Below are 23,612 nucleotides of genomic sequence, written 5' to 3'. Positions count from 1 at the left end.
AAGGTGCGAGCAACTGGTCTATCTCAGCTGTAACACCAAGTCCACCTCTGTTATTTCTGGTGCTGGAAGTGGTGTTGACTCCAAAGTCAGCAGCAGTACCGCGGTGACTAACCATGCCAATTGTGCAGGGTGGTGAGTGCCTCCTTGATAACATCAGCAGTGCTGACAGCAGGGATGCTGAAGAGGTGACTTGGGCTGAGCCCAGCATGAGCCCCATTTCCACTAACTGTGCAAGGGAAACAGCACTGTTTGGTGCTGACAGACCCACAGGTTCAGCAACCTGGCCAGCCAATAGGGTTATAAAAGATGCAGCCCTGCAAAGTCCTAGATCAGGGGCCTCAAACTCAAATGACCACGAGGGCCACATGAGGACTAGTACATTGGCCCGAGGGCCACATTTACTGACACCGCCCCCCTCCACCCCTTCCATGAGGCCCCGCCTCTTCCCACCCCTTCCCTGCCCCCATTCCAACCCCTTCCCTGAAATCCCCACCCCAACTCTGCCCCCTCCCTGCCACCAGGGGTGTGGCGGGGGCTCAGGGCAGGGAGTTGGGGTGTGGGGTGCAGGAGGGGTGTGGCAGGGTGCAGGGTGCTCAGGGCAGTGGGTCGGGGTGCAGGAGGGGGTGCAGCAGGGGGTCAGGGTGCAGGAGGGGTGCAGCGGGGGCTCAGGGCAGGGGGTTCGGCTGCAGGAAGGGTTCGGAGGGTGGGCTCCGGCCCGACACGCACCGGGGGCAGGGCAGTTTCCCTGCCTGCCTGCCCTGCCGCCGCTCCGGGAAGCCGACAGAACCTGGGGAAGGAGGGGCGCAGGGGTTTGTGTGGCTGTTGCTTCAGGCACCGCCCCCAGCAGCTCCCATTGGCCGCGGTTCCCCATTCAGTGGGGGAGGGCGGAGGGGCCACAAGGAGCTCGTGGGCCGCAGAAAATAACCCCGCGGGCCGCATGCAGCCCCCGGGGCGCATGTTTGAGACCCCTCTCCTAGATGAAGGGAGAGGATTGGACAGAAAGGCAGAGGAGGTCTGTTGCTGCCTGATATGCCACCAGCACAGGAACAGCTGGTGCTGGCATTGCCATTGCCTTCCTTGGTACTGAACTCAACAGATGCTCCAGGGCCAGATCTCTAACTGCCATGTGTGATACCAGGGAGTGATTGACAGACAAGCTCCAGCCCATGCACCAGCATTCACAGCATGCTGGTCTATGCTCCTCCTGCAGGAGGCAGGCAACCTGCAGGAGCAACGATTGGTGTTCTATTACCTTCCCCTCAGAACTCCACACAGCGCAACTTCTCCATCTCTTCAGAGAGGTGCCAGCAGCAAAATGGCAGTACTCTCTAAACCTGAGGGCAACCTCCAATCCAATGTAGCCCTCAGTGCTGAAGCAGGGCCCATGGCTTGTTTGAGCAGGTGCTGCTTTAGGCAAAGATCCCTCAAAGTAAATAGAGTAAAATGCTAGGAGTCTGTACTTAACTAAAAAAGGTAGAGACCCCCAGGCATTCCCAGGTGAAGTTTTCTGTCAGAGGGGCTAATGAAACAAAAATTTCTATTTCTAATGGGGAGAAGAAAAAGAAAAGAGTTAGATATTTACCTAACTATACTGCTTATATTACACCTAAAGGTAAGACATACAGAGGCACTGCTGGTAGCTCTGACTCAGACTAAGGGTGGTTGAGAAAGAACTGAGGCAGGGCGGGGGAGGTTTGGTCGCACAATGCTAGTTAACTGCTACTGGCGGCGCAAGACAGGGAGGGTGCATATGTGGCCAAACCGGGCACTGCTGTTTGAATTCTCCCACGGGGGCGCAGAATCACCTCAAGTGGAGCATCCACAGGGACATCACTCAAAGAAGAATCTGCACTTAGCTAAGAACCAAACAATAGAAAACTGAGCTGGAACTAAATTGGTCAGGCATAGCAGGGAGCAGACAGCAGACGTTAAAAGGAGGCTCCAACTCAAACCCATCCACGATGAGTAAAGAACGAAGGGTATGGACAATTGCTGGCTATTGAGCCTGGAGGAAGGCAAGCTTGCTCTCCTGCTGATGAGGCCATTCAATGACTCAGCACACCTGAGGCTTAAGTTCAGACATGAGGCACAAGAGCAGGAATCTATCAGAGCTGCCTTTGGAGAAATATCCTTATGCACAAAAACTGGACAGGACAGTGCGACTGTCTAATGTCTTTACTGTTTTAAATTCTGTATTAAAAATTAATACATTAAATTCTTATAAAAAGTAAGGCACATGCAAACCATGTTGTGCAACTTCTGTCTGACCTTTAAATCCCTTTTAATTAACAAGCATTATTACTTTAATTTGGCATTTCTAAAAAAATATTTTTTCCCCATGCACAATAATCTGGAAAAAAGTTTGTAGCACCCACAGCACAAACAATTCTAAACTTTGCACTAACTGTTGATATGGCCATTGTTGCTACAGTAATACAACATAAAAGCTGAGCAGCTTGAGTACAAACAGATTCTGAAGCTGGTGACATACACAATTTAAGAGAATGAAAGAAGTTATATCCATTTTAGTCATATTCAGTAAGTGACAAGATTTGGCAACTCCAGTCTTTGTATCACTAACGTTCAATCTCATTCGCACTGGTCACTGTCATACAATGCCAAAGACCATGGAAAGATATTGTTCATAAGACACTTGAATCCAGCCATCCTGATCAGTATCATAGCGCCTGAATACATCAGTCAGCCTCTGGAAAGAAACAGAAAACATTACTGAATATAGGGAAAGTGTTCAGATGAATGTAAACTGAGGTTTCTGGGATGCATTTCCAGCAAGAACAGATTAAGAGCATTCCCTAGGGTGATTGTTTAGGAATTTAGATTCAATGACTAAGATAAAGGTGGTTCTCTTTGCTCTTACCTGGTGGGCTGGTGGATGAATAAGCTTCCCCCTCACACCTCCCTGTGACATACCATGTCTTGAATTACATTTTTTTATGTATAATATGTAGCCTTTGAATTGCATACATTTTCTTTAGCATCCAGCTCAATGTTTGTTAATACATGACTGCCAAGAAATTCAGGGGGCAAAATTACTTCTCCATTGGACAGATTCTCAGGCTGGTTCAACAAGCACCTTTGTACATTTGAAAAGCAAACCTTGTTCTCTCTTATAAGCTTGGTGGGTCATGTGCTATATCATACTTGCATGTAAATAACCATGCGTAGTTATGGTGTTGCATAAAAATAAAGAGGCCTAGTATAAAAATACTATGGAAACAAGTTACCACTTTAATAATTTCACTATAACCAGCAACTATGCCTGTCAATCATTAAACATCTCTACTATATTAAACCAGAGTTTGGAATTACAATGCATAAGGCTGTGGATACTGACTAACATTGCAAATGTTTTTAGAAAACTACTGATGGTTCTGCAGCAGGAAGACAGAACCACCAATACTATAGAGCTAAAGAGATGACCCACAAAGAACAAAATGAAAATACTACTTGTCACTCACTCCCTTTTCTGCATGCTGCACATTTGTCCACACCTTGTGGAATAAACACTGACAGTAAGGAAGAAACATAACTCAGAATGCTGCAAAACTTTAGACAGTTTGGTGTTTTAGCACCACCTTGTCTCACTGAATCCTCCAGATTGTTTTCTGAATACCATAGTAACAGAGGAATGCTGAGAGCTTTTCAGTGAGAGATCATTTAGTCCTGCAGTGTGGGCTAAATGAAAAATCTGGAATGCTGACTGAATGATTGAAATTCAGCTCTGAATTAAGCTTTAAAATACAATTCTATATTGAGGAGTGGCTACAAAAATATGATGGCTTCTTACACACACAATTTATGTGCAGAGTCAGTTATATCGGCTTACTTTACAGATAAAGATTTTGCTACGTTTTACTTCTATTGGGCTTGCAGAGCCAATACAACTATGCAAGAACAACTGAAATAATAAGAATTAATTAGATTCTAGTCAGCAGGACAAATTCTATTTTAGTTACACCTGTGCACCCCAAAAGACAACAATGGGGTTGCATGAATGTAAGCTGAGGCCGAATCTGGACTGGACAGTCTTCATTGCCACGAGCCACAAGATAAGAATGCAGCTTGGCTTTCAAAGGCCAGGATGAGTTTTGCAAGGCCAGCAGAAAGTTAAAAAAAAAAAAAAAAGGCAAGTTTTTCTCTAGAAGGCAAACACTAAGTCACTTTTCAGACAAGAAGCACTTAAGACATTGAGGTCTGTCATTTTGCACTTATTTGTATTATAGTAATGCCAAGAGGCCTCAAAGCATTTCAGGGCTCAAAAATCGAGCTTTAAGATTTTTCAAGGTTGATCAACACAAGGATGTATATAAGCACAGCACAGCATTCCTAGGAGGTACTACATTAGTCATGTCAAATTAAATTCCTGATCCAGCACATGCTTCAACTCCTGTACAAATCATGGCTTCCCATTTTGACAGTAGATGTATTTCTTCTATTACCTGCAACACAACACAGCACTGAATGAAGTCATCAAAAGCAATTTGTCCTCTTCCTTGTCTGTCAAATTTCCGAACAAGGATATCATAGAATTGATCAGATAGTCGATATCCTTGGAAGAAAAAAAGATTACAAGATTTACACGACCAAAGCTGGGTAGTTTATATAAGAGCATTATAACACACAAAAGCAAATGTGCATAAGTTATGTTGCGACAAATAGACAAGAGTCATTAAGTAAATGTAAAAGTTGTAGAACAGTAACCAAACTTAAATGGATATTAGAATATATTCATCTACTGAAGAAAATGCTCCAACAAAATAGAAGCAATATAAAAAACATGATAAAAGAATGAATTGCAAACTCAATGAAATGAAATACTACAACCAATTTTAAATGATTATGCTGTTAGAAGGAAAATTAAAACAAGTCTTTAGGGCTGTGCTCAACGTATTTTGTATTTAAACATTTTAATATCCTTTTTCATTGAAGTCAATTGAACAAATTGTTATCCTCTGCATCAAGAGAGAATGTAACTGTGCTGTAATAGGATGGCACAAGCTGTTGTTTCCAAATGCCATTTTCTGTTGTAGTCACAACTTCCAATTACTGCTAGGTGATACAAATGCCATGACAGAGCAGCCAGGAAGACCAGGAGTTTTGCTAATTACACAGTGAATTATTTTCAACCAATATTTTCTTGTTTGAAACACCTGATCTTTTAACAAAGCTCACTTAAGAGTAAGCTTAGTATGTGAGAATGTTAATACTTCATGTTTATAGAAACACTTTATCACAAGGTCTGAAAAGTGTTTTTGAAAGAGGCAGTGAAGAAAGCGTTAGCAATTCAGACACTTTTGTTAACTGTAAATATAGCAGGTAAAACAGCCAATCAGGAGGAATTATCAAAAGGAGGGTTCAGAGCCTCTACAGTTTTTATATCTGAAAATAGATAAAAATAAAAGCTTCTTAATCTCAGCACTTGTAGGGCCTGATCTAAAGCCCAGTGAAGCCAGCGGGTGACTTCCCATTGACTTCAGTGGGCTCTAGACGAGGCCCACATCCTAAGGGGAGGTGTACTAGAAGACCATTATAATAATCTTAAGGTTGTTCTATTTCAGAAGATTTCACTCTTTCCACGGGAGGGGGGGGGGAAAGAGAGAGGAAGAGAACTCTTCCCCTTCCTCCTTTACCCCCACTCCCCTTAGCTAGCCTACAAGCTGCTTTACACACTAGCCTAACTCTTAGCAGTTCTGAGGTATACATAATGATGTGGCAATTTAAAGAACTAAATGTTTTAGAGCAATGGTTCTAAATAGATTTGATTCACATTTTAAAAGGAATTCAAATTGCAAAACAGCATGACTTCTCCATAGCAGAATGAAAGTCTTAATTTTTATGTTTTCAACAGGTTACATACAGGTTTCATCGCTTCTCGGCTCTCTATGAGCTGAAGGGTGAAAGCATTATTTAACTTTACATATAAAGGTTAAGAACTTATAATCAAAGCAAGATTTCTAGAATACAATTCAAAAGTTACTTAATATAGTTGAATATTGACAACTTTCACTGGAAATGTATAGGTGCCTCAAGTGTCCCTGAGAAGGGAAACAGGTTTATCCATTTCTCCAACAACTGTTTTTCCTTGTAATTAAATTTATTCCTTAAAATACTTGCCAAATTTTAAAGCCTGTAAATGCTGTATGACCAATGGCACAGTGAGCCACTGATTAAAACATTTATAACTGAAATGCTGGTAAGACTTTTAGGGTGTTTAATAAAGTATGAATTTAAAGAGTTACACTAAGTTTGCACACATTGAAAAATAATTAATGGGAAGCAATTTTATTCAGCAGAAGAGTTCAGATTATCTGTAAGCTGCTCACGGCACAGGTGTCAGTCTTTTGTGAAGCACCATATACATCCAAATGAGAAATAATAGCTACATTACAACTCAATTATTTCTTACAATTGATTATTCCATTTTGTCACAACTGCGAAGTGGCACAGCCTTAAAGGTATTGTAATCTAATACTGGACAAAACTAGCAGTTATATAGCAAACTATAATTATAAAAAAATTACCAAAACCTGTTAGTGCTTGCTTTAGTTCATTTTTGTCAATCATTCCAGAATTGTCTCTATCATACGTTCGAAAAACATTCTGCCAATCTGAGATATACTTCCAGACTCCAGTGAATTCATTGAAGTTCACGCCACCTTTGTTTTCTCTGTCAAACATGGCTGAAATAAACATAACTGAAGCATTAATACGTAAGAAACTATACTAAAGTCTTTAGTAAGATTTTGCCATCTTCAATAAGAGATGAGTTGGACTGGCTGAGGAGGTGGTAAACAAATGAAGGGGGGGAGAATTTGTGAAAATAGTGCTGACCTGAAGAAAAAGTAGAAGAGTCCATGAAAGCAGACAGGAGAGGAAGTGGTGAAATGGCAAAGAAGGGAAGATAGGGAAAAACAAAGGAAGTAACTGAAGAAGGCAACATGAAAGAGCAATTGTGAGACAGTGAAGTCTCCTAGGGATCAAATCGGTGACAGATTAGCATGAAGGTTTTGCTCTTCTGCAAGGAATTGCAAAGCAAAAGTGGATAGAAAATCCCCCCCGAAGGATTCTTTTGCATTCAAACAGTCTGCAGTGGAAATTTCTATGGCTTGTTTGGACTATAAAAAAAAAGTTTATTAAACAATATAAGTAGGGTCCTACCAAATTCACAGTCCATTTTGGTCAATTTCACAGTCATAGGATTTTAAAAATCGTAAAATCGCTATTTAAATCTGAAATTCCAGTGTTGTAATTATAGGGATTCTGATCCAAAAAGGAGTTGGGGGTGGGTTGCAAGGCTTTTGGGGTGGGGGTTGCGGTACTGCTACCCTTACTTCTGCGCTGCTGCTGGCGGCAGCTCTGCCTTCAGAGCTGGGCAGCTGGAGAGCGGGGGCAGCTGGCTGGCAGCAGCAGAGAAGGAAGGATGGCATGGTATTGCCACGCTTACTTCTGTGCTGCTGCTGGCAGGGTGCTGCCTTCAGAGCTGAGCACCTGGCCAACAGCCACCCTCTCCGGCTACCGAGCTCTGAAGGCAGCACAGAAGTGGCAATACTGTGACCCTAAAATACTGTGACCCCCTAAAATAATGTTGTGATCCCCCTGTAACTCCCTTTTGGGTCAGGATCCCCCAGTTTGAGAAACGCTGGTCTACCCTGTGAAATCTGTACAGTATAGGGTAAAAACACACAAAAGACCAGATTTCATGGGGGGACACCAGATTTCATGGTCCGTGAAGTGTTTTTCATGGCTGTGAATTTGGTAGGGCCCTAAATATAAAATAGCACCAGACTGGAGATTTAATTTCAACTATATACTTGAACGGATTTGAGTAAATAATTATAAATACATTGTTTATAAACTGTGAGAGGGAGGAACATAGACATTTTTAAAGTTCCATTTGTTTGTCTATTGCTATACCACTAACTTGCTACCAGCTTCTTTTGCATTGTGGAGAATTATTCCAATAGTTATCAGAGGCTTTCTGCTTTTCCTCCTCCATTTTGGTCTTTTTTTGAGGTATAACATAGGATCAGTTTTTCTGCTCGATACAGACACTCCCCGGGTTACGCAAACCTGACTTATGCAAATCCGCACTTACGGAAAAAGTCCCGTAAGCTAGAAAGTTTTGTTTTTTTTTTTTTTTGCGTAATCGTGGGGTATACGTTCCTGACTTATGCAAAATTTGAGTTACGCAAGGTGTTCCAGAAGGGAACGCTTGCGTAAGTCGGGGAGTGTTCGTATTTGTACTTAGAATAAAAGCTTTAAAATTGTTCCCAGTGACTTACTGGTATTAAACATGAAGACAGTGCTACTGTCAAAAATCTGTGACTTTTTCCCTACATTTCTGACACTTGCCATTTTCTCAGCTGTCTTTTAATCTTCCCTAAAAGTTGCTCGGGCAAGTGTGTGTGGGGGGGGGTGTGTATATCCATAGTCATTAGTATATTTTCCATAGGTTTTCAAAACAGATGAGGTGTCACTAGGTCTTAGACTTTATTTCTTCCTAATGAATAGCTTTTTTGGAACGGGGTTACCGGAAGGGAGAACTGAAGTTTGTATTAATGATGTTCATAGTGTTACAAACAAAGCAGCTGCAAAGATCAGCTATAAAGAATACATTATACATTGTACCATGTACTTTCAGTTTACTGTTGATCTAAAATGGATGTAACTAAGTGCTGCAGCATGTGAAAACCTTAGCCATCAGCTATAGGAGATAATAAAAATGTTATTTAAAATTACATACTCAGGATATGTCTCATTGTACAGTTGTACTTACACAGGATTGACCTGACAGTTGCTGGATTAAATGGAGTCCATGTTCCTGAAACAGACAGAAAAGCAGCACGGTGAAGCTTTAAGATGAATAGGAAAAATAACCATAATTAAAAAAAAACAAAAAACACCCAGATGACAACCTACCTAGAAAGTTCAGAGCTAGATCTCGTGGCGGCAATAAACAAAATAATAAGGATGTGATATCTAAGGGCTTGTCTTCACGTACGGTGCAGCTGTGCCGCTTTAGAGAAGATGCTACTATGACAATAGCAGAGCTCTCCCATTGACATCACTACATGGGAGGGTTAGGTCGGTATAACGACATCGCTCACACTCCTGAGTGATGTAGTTATACCAATATACAATAACTCCTCACTTAAAGTCGTCCCGGTTAACGTTGTTTCGTTGCTGATCAATTAGAGAACATGCTCGTTTAAAGTTGTGCAATGCTCCCTTATAACATTGTTTGGCAGCCGCCTGCTTTGTCCACTGCTTGCAGGAAGAGCAGCCCGTTGCAGCTAGCTGGTGGGGGCTTGAAACCAGGGTGGACCGGCAGCCCCCCTATCAGCTCCCCGTTCCCCTAAGTTCCCTGTGTGGCAGCCGCCCAGCAGGCTATCAATTGCCAGCAGTTCAGCTGTCACTCCCCCCACTGCCATGTGCTGCTCTTGCCCTCTGCCTTAGAGCTGCTCCCCGAAGCCTCCTGCTTGCTGTGCAAGGGGGGGAAGAAAGGGGCTAATGTCAGGGTGTCATCCCCCCCCAGCTCCTGCCCCCCGCTTACCCCAGCTCCATAGAGTGTGGGGGGGGACATGACGGGGCTCAGGACGGAGTGTGTGTGTGTGTGTGTATATATAGTCTTTTGTCTGGTGAAAAAAATTTCCCTGGAACTTAACCACCCTAATTTACATTAATTCTTCTTAGGAAATTGGATTCGCTTAACATTGTTGTGCTTAAAGTCGCATTTTTCAGGAACATAACTACAACGTTAAGTGAGGAGTTACTGTAGGTCTCTAGTGTACACTTAGTGGCCTTAGTTTCAGGCAATCTATGGATTTTTTTTTCTGACCAACATTTTATAACTTTTGCATACTAATAGGAAAGTAACTCATTCTGCAGGTTGAGACACTACTGCAAGGATCAGGAAGGAATTTTTTTTCTCCCTTGTTACACAAGCGATAAGCGATTTTAAGGCATATAAAGGAGAGGACAATATGTGTGTGTCTTCATCTGAAGTACTGACAATATAAAAACTGGATTTACCATCTCATCCAGTATGTTAAGTACTATGTGCATATAATTAAACATTCAAAAGAAGAATGTCCAATGGAATCCTTTGTTAAATACAAAACATAAATAGGGATTTTAGTCTTTTAAGTGCTTTGCTTTATTTTACAGAAGAGTCAATAGTTCTTTATCCAATGAACTTTTAGGCTGGCATTAGAATTCAAACTTCAGATTTTCTATTAGCGTTAGAGTAAGACCTCTAATAACATTTGACCTGAGCATGCATAGAAGCTGTGATTTTAAAAAATATCTTTTAGTTTTCTTCACCAAATTTACTGCATTACTCCTCATGGAAGCCACAGTCAATATTTCAAGTTTTATAGTTATCCACAGTCATTCTTTAAATGAAAGAGTATCTTTCCATGCTTGTCTACCTCAAGAAGGGATGAACATATTTTGCTCAAATTTTCCCATGTTCTCTAAGTCAGTATCTAGCAGGAGAAGTTTTAGCCCCAAACTACAGTATAATATTTGAGTGAATAGTGAGGAAATAGAGTAAAAATATAAAAGTCTAGTTAACCAAAGTATTCAGTATTACAAATGTTGAATTGCTTTTACGTTTAAGCCTCACACCCAATATCATCGCCTCATCAATTGGATGAGAGAGCTGCCCCTAAGATTTCAGTTTCCTGTAATATTATGTTCCTAATTCTCCAAATATTACTACCTTCTAGCAGAGAGAAACTGAGGACTTGAGTTAATGTAAATAATAAACAGGGAAAAGCTTTCAAAGTGTATAAAAATCACAAGAAAAGAATAGTAATGGGTACAGAAATAGTTGCCTTGCAGTTCAGCTTTACTGTGTCTGAAGCAAAATTGCTTCTTCCTCTGTCCAAATAGAGACACAGATCACAAACCAAGTCTGAGTGGGTTGCAACCTGCACGAGAGTGTAATATAGATTAGCCATAGATCTAGAAATAAAGGACAAAGTCTAAACTATGTTTTTTCCATTGTAAATTTAGTGAAACAGCTGGTTTTTCTCCCCACACCTATTCCCCTACTTATTTTAGTCAAGTCCTTGCCTTTATGTAAAGACTCCCTTTAATAAAATATGATTTTAGCGTCACTTAAACTTGTGTCACATATCAACTGGTATCCTACATCCTTTGCCAAGCATCCCCTAAACTGGTATTGGACTAAAAGCTTATTCCCCTTTAGAAAGAGAACTCAACATATTACTGTTCTTCCCCGTTCCAGCGCCTGGGCCATAACACCAATAAGTAATGATAGTAATATCACAAGTGGAACATTTTAGAAAATTTTCAACTATGGAAGTTAATAGGAAATTAGATCTAGGAATGGAGAAGACTTGTGGCACATTTACGAGACATGTTTCTTACAGGGCTTTGGAGCTGTGCTCCGGCTCTAGACAAAAACCTGCAGCTCCACTGTTCCGGAGCTGCTCCGTGCTCCAGCTCCGCTCCAAAGCCCTGGTTTCTTATAGAGGACAACGAATATTCCTAGCCATTCAGGGAGACTTGTCCACATCACTGATAAATCCCTATTGACTGTATCAGTTGGCCTGTGTGTGTTCGTACACACTAAACAGTTTCCATCAATTTACCAAGACATTTCTACTTACAGTACAGGAAAGAATTCAAGCAAGTAACATGTTTCATCCTGAGAGAAACTTCGTGCAAAAGAGACATGGGAGGTGATAAGTCTTGCAACTTAACAGTGGCCACTGTAATTGGTAGGGCAATAGTTCTATAATAAGAAATTTATACTAAAAGAGAAGAGGGTGTATTTGTAGTTTCTTGAACAGACAGTTGTGACAAAGTGGGTATTTTCCCTTGTTATGTTGTATGTGAGCCTATGTGAGTCTTACTTTTGAGCCTGTGTGAGTTTTACTGTTTTGCATGAATACTGCATGTGCCTCAGTTTCCCTGTGTGTTGCACCAATGTCTCAGTGGTGGGAATAAGGGTGTGAGACTTTGGCTTAGACCCCTGGGGCAGGTGAGGCTGCTCCAGCTGCCTGCACGTATGCTATGGCCGGTGCCCTTCGTAACCTGAGACCCAGGAGGGGGATGCAAACAGGTGACGACCAGGTGACTCTTTGCCCGGGAAGTGAGACAAAGACCAAGATGAGGAGCAATGGGGGGGGGGGGGGTGTCGTCCAAGGTCAGGTCCCTGGAAGCTGGGCAGTCTGCTTGGGGGGACTGGAGAGGGGAGTCCAGGATGTCTGACCTGAGATTCCAAGATGGACTTGGCTGAAAGTCACTAATTTCTGTTATACATGCTAGCTGAGAGTCACAGCTGACTGTGGAGCTGGGGTGCAGGGCTCTCTGGCTTCCCCTGGAGCCCCGCCCGGGTGGATTGCTGCAGGAAGCGCATGGTGTGGAAGGGGATGCTGAATGCTCCAAGGTCAGGCCCAGTAAGGTCGAAGCTGTGTAAGCTTCTTGCCCTGGCAACAGTATGCTCAGAGAGAGGAGGCGGCATGCTACACCAGAGTCCTGGCTGGCTTCATATGGAGTAGTTCCAGAGCATCGCCCTGGTGACTCTGTGACAACAGTGAAAAGCCTATGTACTGCCAGCAAATAAGAGTTGGGGGGAGGGATAGCTCAGTGGTTTGAGCATTGGCCCTCTAAACCCAGGGCTGTGAGTTCAATCCTTGAGGGGGCCACTTAGGGATCTGGGGCAAAAATCTGTCTGGGGATTGGTCCTGCTTTGAGCAGGGGGTTGGACTAGATGACCTCCTGAGGTCCCTTCCAACCTTGAGATTCTATGATTCTGTAAGAGACTTCCATGGAGAGCAGAGGCCTAAGCCATTATTTTTGTAGAATTTAGGTTTTCAATATGCTTTGTGGCCTGTTTTTATTCATTGCCAGTGATATGCTCAGTTATGAGGATGACCTTCCAAACATGAATCAATGCCATGCTGACATCCGAATCTGCAGACAGCACCAATGGTTGTTACTGCTGCTCAAAAGAAGCAGGGTGGTGAAAACAACTCCCCCAAGAAAAATAACCCAGTAGTTTTTTTGTCTGGTTCTTTTTCTTGAACTCATCACTGTGATTTACATAAACCCAACAGCCATTCATAAGAACATAAGAATGGCCATACGGGGTCAGACCAATGGTCCATCTAGCCCCATAGCCTAGCTTCTGACAATAGTTGGTGCCAGATGAATCAGAGGACATGAGCAGAACAGGGCAATTTATCAAGTGATACATCCCCGGTCATCAACTCCCAGCAGTCAGAGGTTTAGGAACATAGAGCCAGGGACCATCTTAGCTAATAACCATTGATAGATCTATCCTCCATGAATTTATCTAATTCCTTTTTGAACCTAGTTATACTTTCAGCCTTCACAACATCCCCTAGCAACAAGTTCCACAGGTTGACTATGCGTTGTGTGAACAAGTACCTCCTTATGTTTGTTTTAAACCTGCTGCCTATTAATTTCACTTTCTCCACACCAGTCACGCTTTTACAGACCTCTATCATATTCCCTCTTACTCATCTCTTTTCCAAGCTGAACAGTCCCAGTCTTTTTAATCTCTCCTCATATGGAAGCTGTTCTATACCCATAATCATTTTGTTGCCCTTCTCTGTAACTGTCCCAATTCTAACATATCTTTTTTGAGATGGGACGACCAAAACTGCATGCAGTACTTGCGGGCATACCAGGGATATATAAAGTCGCATTATGATACTTGGTCCTGCTAGTGAAGGCAGGGGGCTGGACTCAATGACCTATCAAGGTCCCTTCCAGTTCTAGGAGATGGGATATCTCCATTTAAAAAAAAAAAAAAAAAAAAAAAAAAAAGATACTTTCCATCTTATTTATCTATCCCTTTCCTAACATTGTTAGCTTTTTTGATTGCAGTTACACATTGAGCAAATGTTTTCAGAGATCTACACACGACTCCAAGATCTCTTTCTTGAGCGGTAACAGCTAATTTAGATCCCATCATTTTGTATGGATAGTTGGGATTATGTTTTCCAATATGCATTACTTTGCATTTATCAACATTGAATTTCATCTGCCATTTTATTGCCCAGTCACCCAATTTTGTGAGATCCCTTTGCAGTCTGCTTTGGAGTCAACTATCTTGAGTAATCTTAGATCATCTGCAAATTTTGCCACCTCACTGTTTACCCCCTTTTTCCAGATCATTGATGAATGTACTGAACAGCACTGTCCCAGTACAGATTCCGGGGGGAACACCACTATTTACCTCTCTCCATTCTGAAAACTGACCATTTATTGCTATCCTTTGTTTCCTTCCTTTTAACGAATTATTGATCCATAAGAGGACCTTCCCTCTTAGCCCATGACCGCTTACTTTGCTTAAGGCCTTTGGTGAGGGACCTTGTAAAAGGCTTTCTGAAAGTCCAAATACACTATATCCACTGGACCACCATTGCCCACAAGTTTACTGACCCCATCAAAGAAATCTAATAGATTGGAGAGGCATGATTTCCCTTTACAAAAGCTGTGTTGACTCTTTCCCAATATATCATGTTCGTCTAGGTGTCTGATAACTTTGTTCTTTACTATAGTTTCAACAAATTTGCCTGGTACTGAAGTTAGGCTTACCGGCCTGTAATTGCCAGGATCACCACTGGAGACTTTTAAAATCAACTGCCATTATATCCTGGGAGAAGGGAGTTGGTGGAATTGAGACTGGTTAGGGGTGCTTGGTTTGTTAGAATACAGAAACTTATGGAATGTGGGCAAGATATCTGTTAATGCATTTATATAAACTGCCTAGCTCATCTGTTTTTCAGTCTTTCCAGTGCTGAATTCCTAAGTGGTGATTTCTCATATAACTATATCCAATGTTCAAACTGCTAACCAATACTGTAAACAGGCAAGGAAGAAAGGCCTATAGAAATTTTGGCAGTTGTGTAACAACACTGAAGTGGGTCACTGGGAAAAAAGGTTAATTTGAGGAATTTAAAGTAAAAGAGCTGGCAAAGACAGGTTTCCAAAACTATTGTAAACAAATTGTGAACAAAAACAGCGACCCAAATTTCTTCAGTTTCTCTATTTTTGCCACAATTTTAAAGTTTCACCCTTTCAAGCAGGCTATTCTAGTTATGGGAAAAAGAATAGGTGATACAGTGAGTAGATCCTATTATACCAGGTAAACAACTAATTTATTTTTGCTATTAGTCAGAAGACTTATAAAATAATGGCATTTTGTACTCCACAGTAAGTTTTGTTTCCTAGGTATATTTCAAGTCAGATAATTAGTAATAAAAATTATATTTTGTTCCTGCTAGAACTGCAACCCAAATGTCACTTGGCCTCACCTTCACCACAGACCCCTTGTGCAGGAAGGGTGACAGAATTAAACTTTGCAACTTTCCCACATGATAGGAAATGGGGATACAACAAACAGCTACCCAGCGTGAGCCTCTTAGATGTTCCAGAAAACGGCATGAAATTACCAGAAAACTCTGCCCACTGTAGTTAGACATCAAAGATGTATGAGCAGCACCTCATAGTCAAATGTAACTAAGGCTTGTCTACACTTGAAATACTACAGTGGGACTGGAAGAGCTCAGTGTGGCTCGAAAGCTTGTCTCTCTCACCAGAAGTTGGTCCAATAAAAGATATTGCCTCACCCACCTTATCTCAGGAAGCCCTAATGACAGACTAAATAAATGGCTTTGTGAAGCACTAATGAGAACACTTTACCACTGTGACGTTATTGATATAATCTGGGACCATATAGATCATTGTTGCAACCAAGGTCCTGTAGTGGCACCCAGATCTTGTATAAAGGGGGTCAAATGGGGTGTCTAAGACAAGGTTATGGTTTACTGGTTATGATTATGCTGTCTATATGTGTGTATCAATTTTGTAGTTGAAGTTATGAATATTAGCTCTATACGGTCTGTATTTCAAACTTATGCTATGCTGCTGGGTGACACCCCAGACAAACTGGTGCTAGCTCTGCCTAGCCTGCTTGATGGTCCATTAAGGACCATCAGCTATACAATGGACCCATTGAGAGAAGGCAGATACGCCTTGTAACTCAGCAAAGTATGCAGGGACTGGCCCATGTGACTCCAGACTCCATTTTGCTGTAATTTTCCACAGTAAGAACAAAGAGGTGTTCTTACACCTGGAAAAAACTATGTAAGTCTGATGCCTCATCTCCATCTTGTCTTCAATCCTGCTTCTTACCTCTGGAGGAACTTTGCTACAAGCTGAAGCTTTGAACAAAGGACTGAGGACCCATCCCAGCGGGGGATGTATTCCAGAGACTTGATTTGAACCTGCAGTTTATTCTATCGCTGCTGCAAGCCTGAACCAAGAACTTTGCCATTACTGTATGTAATTGATTCCATTTAACCAATTCTAACTCTCATCTCTTTTTCCTTTTATGAATAAACCTTTAGATTTTAGATTCTAAAGGATTGGCAACAGCGTGATTTGTGGGTAAGATCTGATTTGTATATTGACCTGGGTCTGGGGCTTGGTCCTTTGGGATCAGGAGAACCTTTTTCTGTTACTTGGGTATTGGTTTTCATAACCATTTGTCCCCATAACGAGTGGCACTGGTGGTAATACTGGGAAACTGGAGTGTCTAAGGAGATTGCTTGTGAGACTTGCGGTTAGCCAGTGGGGTGAGACCGAAGTCCTCTTAGTCTGGCTGGTTTGGTTTGCCTTAGAGGTGGAAAAAACCCCAGCCTTGGGCTGTAAATGCCCTGTTTGAGCAATTTGTCCCAAGTTGGCACTCTCAGTTGGGTTCTGCCAGAACCGCATGGTCACAACCACCTCCTCCTTCCTTCTGTAACATCCAGTTATTTCTCTCTCTATTAAAACCATCACTGACCATTAGACCTCTTACCATCCTAATTTCCTGCACCAAGGTATGCAACAAAGATTACATGTGCAGCAAGACAGGTTCGAAGTGCTCCTGTAAAATTTTCCTGGACTATACACTGGTCCTAGTTAAAAAAATGAAGGGCCATTCAGAAGCGATGAGTGAGTAATATGGATCATGGTTACACCTTAATTCCTGTGAACACAAGGACAGCTGGAGGATGCTATACTTATGCTTTTTCTCTCTAGAAAAAAAATTCCAATGCAGAGAAACTGACAACAGGAGCTGAGCTTGTGCTATTAAAACACATCAAAAACCTAATAGAGAAGATTTAAAAAAAAAAAAATCCAGTTCCTCTTTAAGGTCTGAAAAAAGGAAACCTCCGGGGGCTATGAACTATACATCTCATCTGTCTCTGACTTTTGTTTTGCTCCCTTTTTTATTCACTTCTCGGTCGATCGTCCACTGCAGAATTGCTCCCTCCTATATGTTCAGATTTTCAGTTTCCTTTGTACTTCTAAGAAGAGATCTATCTCATGTAACCGAAAGGGGGGATAAGAAATGCATATGCTAAATGTATAAGAAGCTTTTTTCTTTTTGCTAAGTCACACTTACCATTGGATAATGCCTGCTGAAGTTCACTGTCAGATATTACTCCACTCCTGTCTTTATCAACCCTGAAAACAAATACAAATTTTAAAGATTTCACTTAAAACAATTTTCTTAAGTTACACATTTTAAAATGAGAGAATTTCAGTAATAGTTTGAAAACTGTTCTTTTAATCAGAAAAAAATAAAAAAGGAGAAAATTGATACTAATTACAGTCCAGGTCCAGCAAAAACTTAGGCCTTCTCTACACTAGAGTTTTGTTGACAGAAGTCAGATTTTGTTGACAAAACAGTGGAGGTGTACACACTTCAGTGCTCCTTCCACCAACAAAACTCTCCTGCTTTGCTAGTGAAATAAAACCACCTTGACGAGAAGTGTAGAGCTTTTTACAGTGAAGTTATATCGACAAAGTGTCAGTGTGGACACTGTGGTTGGTTATATCGCTATAAATGACCTCCAGGATGTTCCCAAAATGCCCATCCTGATTGCTCCGGTCAGCAGTTCAAACTCCGCTGCCCTGCAATCAGGTACACAGGCATCCGCCCCTCTCCCTTTAAAGGCGCAGGAATTTTTGAAATTCTGCTTTCTGTTTGCTCGGCGTAGAGAGCTCATATCGCATCTTCCCATCTGACCATGGCGGCTCCATGAACCAAATGTTCTCCCGTTTGAAGCACACTGGAGCTGTTGGATCTGCTGAGTATATGCGGAGGGGAGACTGTGCAGTCCCAGCTCCACTCCAGCAAACATCAATGGGCTGAAGCAGGCGTACCAGGAGGCAAGAGAGGCGAAGAGTCGCTCTGGTGCTGCGCCAAAGACCTGCCGCTTCTATAAGGAGCTGGACGCCATCCTCACCTGCGACCCAATCTCCACGAACCCCGTGGATAATTCAGCGGGGCTGGAGACAGTGGAGAGTGGAATCAACCCTGAGGACGAAGTAGTGGACGAGGAGGTTGAGTTAGAAGACGAGATGGGACAAGGTTGTCCAGGACCTCATCTTGACCCCAGGGGATTGGAGCCAGTCCCAGCACTCTGTCTCTAGAGCGCATGATAAGGAGAAGGGAGATCTGGTAAGCCATCTTTTTGCGTTGATGCTGCTCAGTTATATGAGGCAGAGCTGTCCTTTGCTTTGTTATATTCCAGAAGTGGGTGAAGGGATGGAAATTTACACAACTAGCAGTTTTTGTGTGTGCTTCACATTCCCCTGTGCAGCTAAGCAGTGCTGCAGAACAGTGTGTTGATGCACAATGAGATTTCACAGGAATCCTCCATAGAGCTCTCTAGGAAACTTTCCTGGAAGTACTCGCCAATCCTTTGCTGAAGGTTCCTTGGCAGAGCTGCTTTGTTCCTTCCCCCATTGTAGGAAACTTTCCTGCACCAATCGGTAATCACTTGTGCAGGGACCAAGGCAGCACACACGTGAGCAGTCTAGGGAACCAGTCTGAAGCTGCATGCATCCAGGATATGCACCCTTTCATCCTTGCTTACCCTCAGGAGTGAGATATCGGCTACAATGACCCCCGCCTGTTGAAAGTGGTGGCAGAATTTACAATTTTGTCTCTAATCACCTACAGTGAACCCCTTAAAAAACCACCTAAACCCTTTGCCCTATCTTGAGCCCCTGTCCCCCCAGGCTGAACTAATCATGTTTAAGGCATTTGCTGAGCCCTGTGCTTGCCAAGAGACAGTGAGAAACGGATTCGTATGTAAAAAGAGGTGTATTTTACTAGCATGATTCAATGCTGTGAGTGCACTAACAATCATGCTTCTGTTTATTGTTTCTTGTGCTTCTGCGGGTGTGGCCTTCAGGAGAACCCCCGCACACACTGGTGAAGCGCCTGCACCAAATAAGGAAATGACCAAGGAAGAGCAAGGAGGACATGTTTCAAGAGGTGCTCCAATCCTCGGATGACGATAAGCAAAAACCCTAACCCCCATGCCCCCTGTTCTGTCCTTCCAACATATTTTGTACCCCAGAATGACTGTGTCCCATTGATAGGCATCACAGAAACCTGGCGGAGTGGGGACAATTATATCAACATCCTCCTTTAACACAAGGCACTCTAGTTCACCCATCTTATTATTTAGACTTCTAGATTTGTGTAAAAACTTTAAAAACTTATCACTGTTTATTTGTCTGCCCCTTTCTGATGTGTCAGATTCTTTTTTATGTGAATGTTTCTCATCTGATCTGGCCCCTGCATTATCCTCTTCCATCCTCTCCTCCTGACTAAAACCTAGAGAATCTCTATCAATAGACTCTCCCCTAAGAGAAGTCTCTGTCCGATCCACGTGCTCCTCTGCAGCAATCAGCTTCCCCCCATCTCTTAGTTTAAAAACTGCTCTGCAACCTTTTGAATGTTAAGTGCCAGCAGTCTGGATCCACTTTGGTTTAGGTGGAGCCCATCCTTCCTGTATAGGCTCCCCCATCCCAGAAGTTTCCCCAGTTCCTAATAAATCTAAACCCCTCCTCTCTACACCATCGTCTCATCCACGCATTGAGACTCTGAAGCTCTGCCTGCCTACCTGGCCCTGTGCGTGGAACCAGAAGCATTTCTGAGAATGCCACCACAGAGATCCTGGATTTCAGTCTCTTTCCTAGCAGCCTAAATTTGGCCTCCAGGACGTCTCTCCTACCCTTCCCTATGTCATTGGTAACTACATGTACCACGACCACCGGCTCCTCCCCAGCACTACACATAAGCCTATCTAGATGCCTTGAGAGATCTGCAACCATCGCACCAGGCAGGCAAGTCACCATACGGTTCTCCCGGTCATCATAAACCGAGCTATGTTTCTAATGATCGAATCTCCCATTATCTCACAGTGGGATAGTTACCCACAGTGCACTACACTCACTGTTGATGATAGAGCATAACTGTGGATACGCTCCACCGACTGAAGGAGTGTCATGTGAACATGCACAAAGAATGTAATTATACCGCTCTATGATCATCAGCATAACTTGCTCAACAAAACTCTGAAGTGGAGACAAGGCCTTACGCACATGCTTAACTTGACTGGTATGAACAGTCCCACTGAAGTCAGAGGGGCTACTTGCAGTAATAAAATTGAGCATTTTTAAGTATTTGTAGAATTGGGGCCTAAAAATTGTTTTCTTATCCTGCCTGCTAAAATAAGAAATCTTGTCTTCTATAAAGCCATTCATTACAAAGCTGCTTATTATGTAAATATTTTACAGGTATCACAAATATAAAGCTTTTAACTGGTGATAAAAAGTATCAAGGGCCACAGGAATAGGAAGAATAATCATGAATAGAAATGATTATAGGTACAGTTATGAATGAATATTCAAAGACACTGGTAAGCCACCGAAAAAAGCAAACGTAGTTTGGGTATATGCCACAGAACACAATCAACTCAACAATACGATATTTAAAATGAGTGTGAAAACCTGCGCAATGAACACTGAACTAACGTAAAAGAAAAACCAGGAAATAGATAGATGAAAGAAACCCATATTATTAAAACCAAGCAGGTGGAGCACTGCAAGTACTGAGAGTGACCTTTGGAGGAAAAATAATCAATATGTGATAATCCCCTAATCATAGGTTTGGGCATAAAACACTTTAAGGATGAGCTATTAATGCCTATATGGGAGAAGTCTTAGAAGAGCACAATGCATGATGCTCATCAAGCGCTCCAGCAAGAGTGAAATACACTGGGGGAGCCTACAGTCTGTTTGAGGGTTGCTTTCCCTACCCCCAAAATGAGGATTAGGCCCCACGTTTATTCTTTGTCCCGCAGGATCCCCAGGAGCTGCAAATAGCGCTACGCCCAGTACGTGCTCAGCCGACCTCAGAGCTAGCGGCTCAGGTGGCCCTTCACACACCTCCCACCCTCACCGCTGACATGGGAGGGGCTGCACTTCAGGGCCTGTCCGCACACAGCCGCTGCACGTCCCCCTCAACCAGGCCAGGGCGGCTAGACCGGAAGGCCCCGGCGCAGACAGGTTGGGCCGGGCTCAGTCCTAGCGGGGGGCTATTCCCGCACTGCCACAGGTGGAGCCGCCTCCGCCCCGGGGCTGGGCTGGAGGAACTGACCCAGCGATCGCGGTGCTGCACCGGGTCGGACGCGGCCATTGAGGAGGGAGGGGCGGCGAGACTCAGCTGGGTGGGGACCCGCGGTGGTAGCCGGGTCTCGGCGGGGGGTAACTCGGCGGCCCGGGCAGGCTGAGGGGAAGGGCGCCCCGAGGCGTTTGCTGTTGGCGGGGTCACCCGGGGAACGGCAGCCGCGTCACCGGGGCTCTCACCTCTGGAACACGCTCCACAGGAAGTTGGGCTCCTGCATACCCGGGCCACCGCCCGCCGGGCCGGGCCGATACTGATACCCTGCTGCCATCGCCCCGCGCGCCGCACAGCCCTCCTCGCTCGCTCGCAGCAGCTACCAAGCTCGACAACGGTCACGGGACCGCAAGCTCTTATCTCACTTCCGCTTCCTGCCCTACAGCACAGCGTTCCTGCAGGATCACATGACTAACCGGCATTGCGAGCGGCCTGGCTCCGCCCCCGGGATTCCACAGCGCGGAGGGGAACGTATCCCATCACCCCCTTGTGGGGATTCTAGGAGAAACCCCGCCCCCTCTTGCCCCAGGCGAATCTTGGAGGCGGAACGGCTCTTCTGACGCAGCTGTTACGCGGGGACCCACCCCCCACCGCAGTGTGGTGTACGCGCGCTCTGTCACCCCTCCCCCCGCTGCCGCCACCCTTCTCCGACTCCAGCCCGCTCGCGCAGTGCTGGGGATCTGGTGCCGCCGCCCCCTGTAACGGTCCGAACGGGGCGGGGGAATAGCAGCCACCGGAGCGCGCGGCAAGGGGGGGATGGGGGAGGTGCTGAGGGGCCGGGCCGGTGAATCCCTGGTCCTGCCCAAGCCGGTCACTGGCGGTTGGAAACAGGCCCCAGGTGCTTAGCGCCAGCGTGGGTGCGGCTGGGCCCCGCTGTCTGCTAGGAGCTAAACCCTGCCCATAGCGTTCTCTTCCCTCGGGTGTATCCTAAGGGATTGCCCCATTTTGCTTCACCCATAGGGGCCAACTTCCTCTGCCGCCGAAGGGGGCTCGCGCCCCCTGGCCCCGCCCTGACTCCATCCTTGCCCCGCCCCTGGCCCTGACCCCATTCCAACCCCTTCCTGCCCCTATTGGATCCCTTCCCCAAATCCCCAGCGCGCCGGGTTCCCCCTCCCTCCCTGCCCCACGAAACAGCTGTTTCGCGGCGCAAGCGCTGGGTGGGTGGGAGGGGGAGAAGCAGGACCCCGCAGCGGGCTCGCAGAGGAGGCGGAAGCGGAGGTGAGCTGGAGCAGAGGGGCGGGGCCACGGGGAGCTGCCGGTGGGTGGTCAGCACCCACTCATTTTTCTCCCCTAGTCTAGCCAACCAGAAAGACAATTTTTTCCTCAGAAAATATTTTTCTGGCCTTTCATCAACACTCTGCTTTTCTGAATATGCCGTGCCCATTACATTATTATGTTGGTAAAACAATGGAAATACACATGAATAAATAGTAGATGGTTCATTATTTGCATCAATTAGTACATTATAAGGAAGAGCTGCGAAATCATCTTTAGACAAAAAGAACAGGAGTACTTGTGGCACCTTAGAGACTAACAAATTTATTAGAGCATATCCGAAGAAGTGGGCTGTAGCCCAGGAAAGCTTATGCTCTAATAAATTTGTTAGTCTCTAAGGTGCCACAAGTACTCCTGTTCTTTTTGCAGATACAGACTAACACGGCTGCTACTCTGAAACCTGTCATCTTTAGACAGACATTCCCTTAGTATACATATTACATCATCTTGAGTCAAATGTGGTGTAACAGATAATTTGGCTAGCCAGTTAAGCACTGTATCTCGGTTACAAGGGCCCATGTGCTTTCCCGTGGCTCTAGCCTGCTCTGGTGTAAGAGCTTTACTTCCATGTTTTACCAAGGGGGTTGCCCAGTGTTTTCAAATTGGGTAACTGTGGTCAGGGCCAGCTCTGGCTTTTTGGCCGCCCCAAGCAAAAAAAAACAACAAAAAACGGGGTGGCCAGAACGGCAAAGCAAAAAAAAAAACACAAAAAAAACCCTGCGGCGCGGCCGGAGCGCGAGTGCAGGGGGACCAGCTGGGGGGCGGGGGGGGGGAGAAGGGG

At 44.2% G+C, this 23,612-nt stretch overlaps 1 protein-coding gene across 2 annotated transcripts; it reads right to left on the bottom strand.

The window, feature by feature from the left end:
- Positions 1–2,160: 2,160 nt before the first annotated feature.
- Positions 2,161–21,904, bottom strand: PDCD6 (programmed cell death 6). 2 transcript variants are annotated; one of them, XM_065398570.1, is made up of 6 exons: positions 21,745–21,904; positions 17,480–17,541; positions 8,798–8,842; positions 6,543–6,701; positions 4,461–4,570; positions 2,161–2,707 (listed from the first exon to the last, which is right to left on the bottom strand). In XM_065398570.1, exons 1-6 carry the CDS (start codon positions 21,831–21,833, stop codon positions 2,609–2,611), a joined length of 564 nt encoding a protein of 187 aa, XP_065254642.1. In that variant the 5' UTR covers positions 21,834–21,904; the 3' UTR covers positions 2,161–2,608. The 2 variants fall into 2 exon arrangements, with proteins under 2 accessions (XP_065254642.1, XP_065254643.1); XM_065398571.1 differs by having other exon boundaries at positions 6,549–6,701.
- Positions 21,905–23,612: the final 1,708 nt, after the last annotated feature.

Source organism: Emys orbicularis, chromosome 2, assembly GCF_028017835.1.
Source record: "Emys orbicularis isolate rEmyOrb1 chromosome 2, rEmyOrb1.hap1, whole genome shotgun sequence".
Taxonomy (NCBI): Eukaryota; Metazoa; Chordata; order Testudines; family Emydidae; genus Emys; species Emys orbicularis.
The sequence above is the reverse complement of the archived record's forward strand: the minus strand, read 5'-3'. Positions and strand labels throughout refer to the sequence as shown.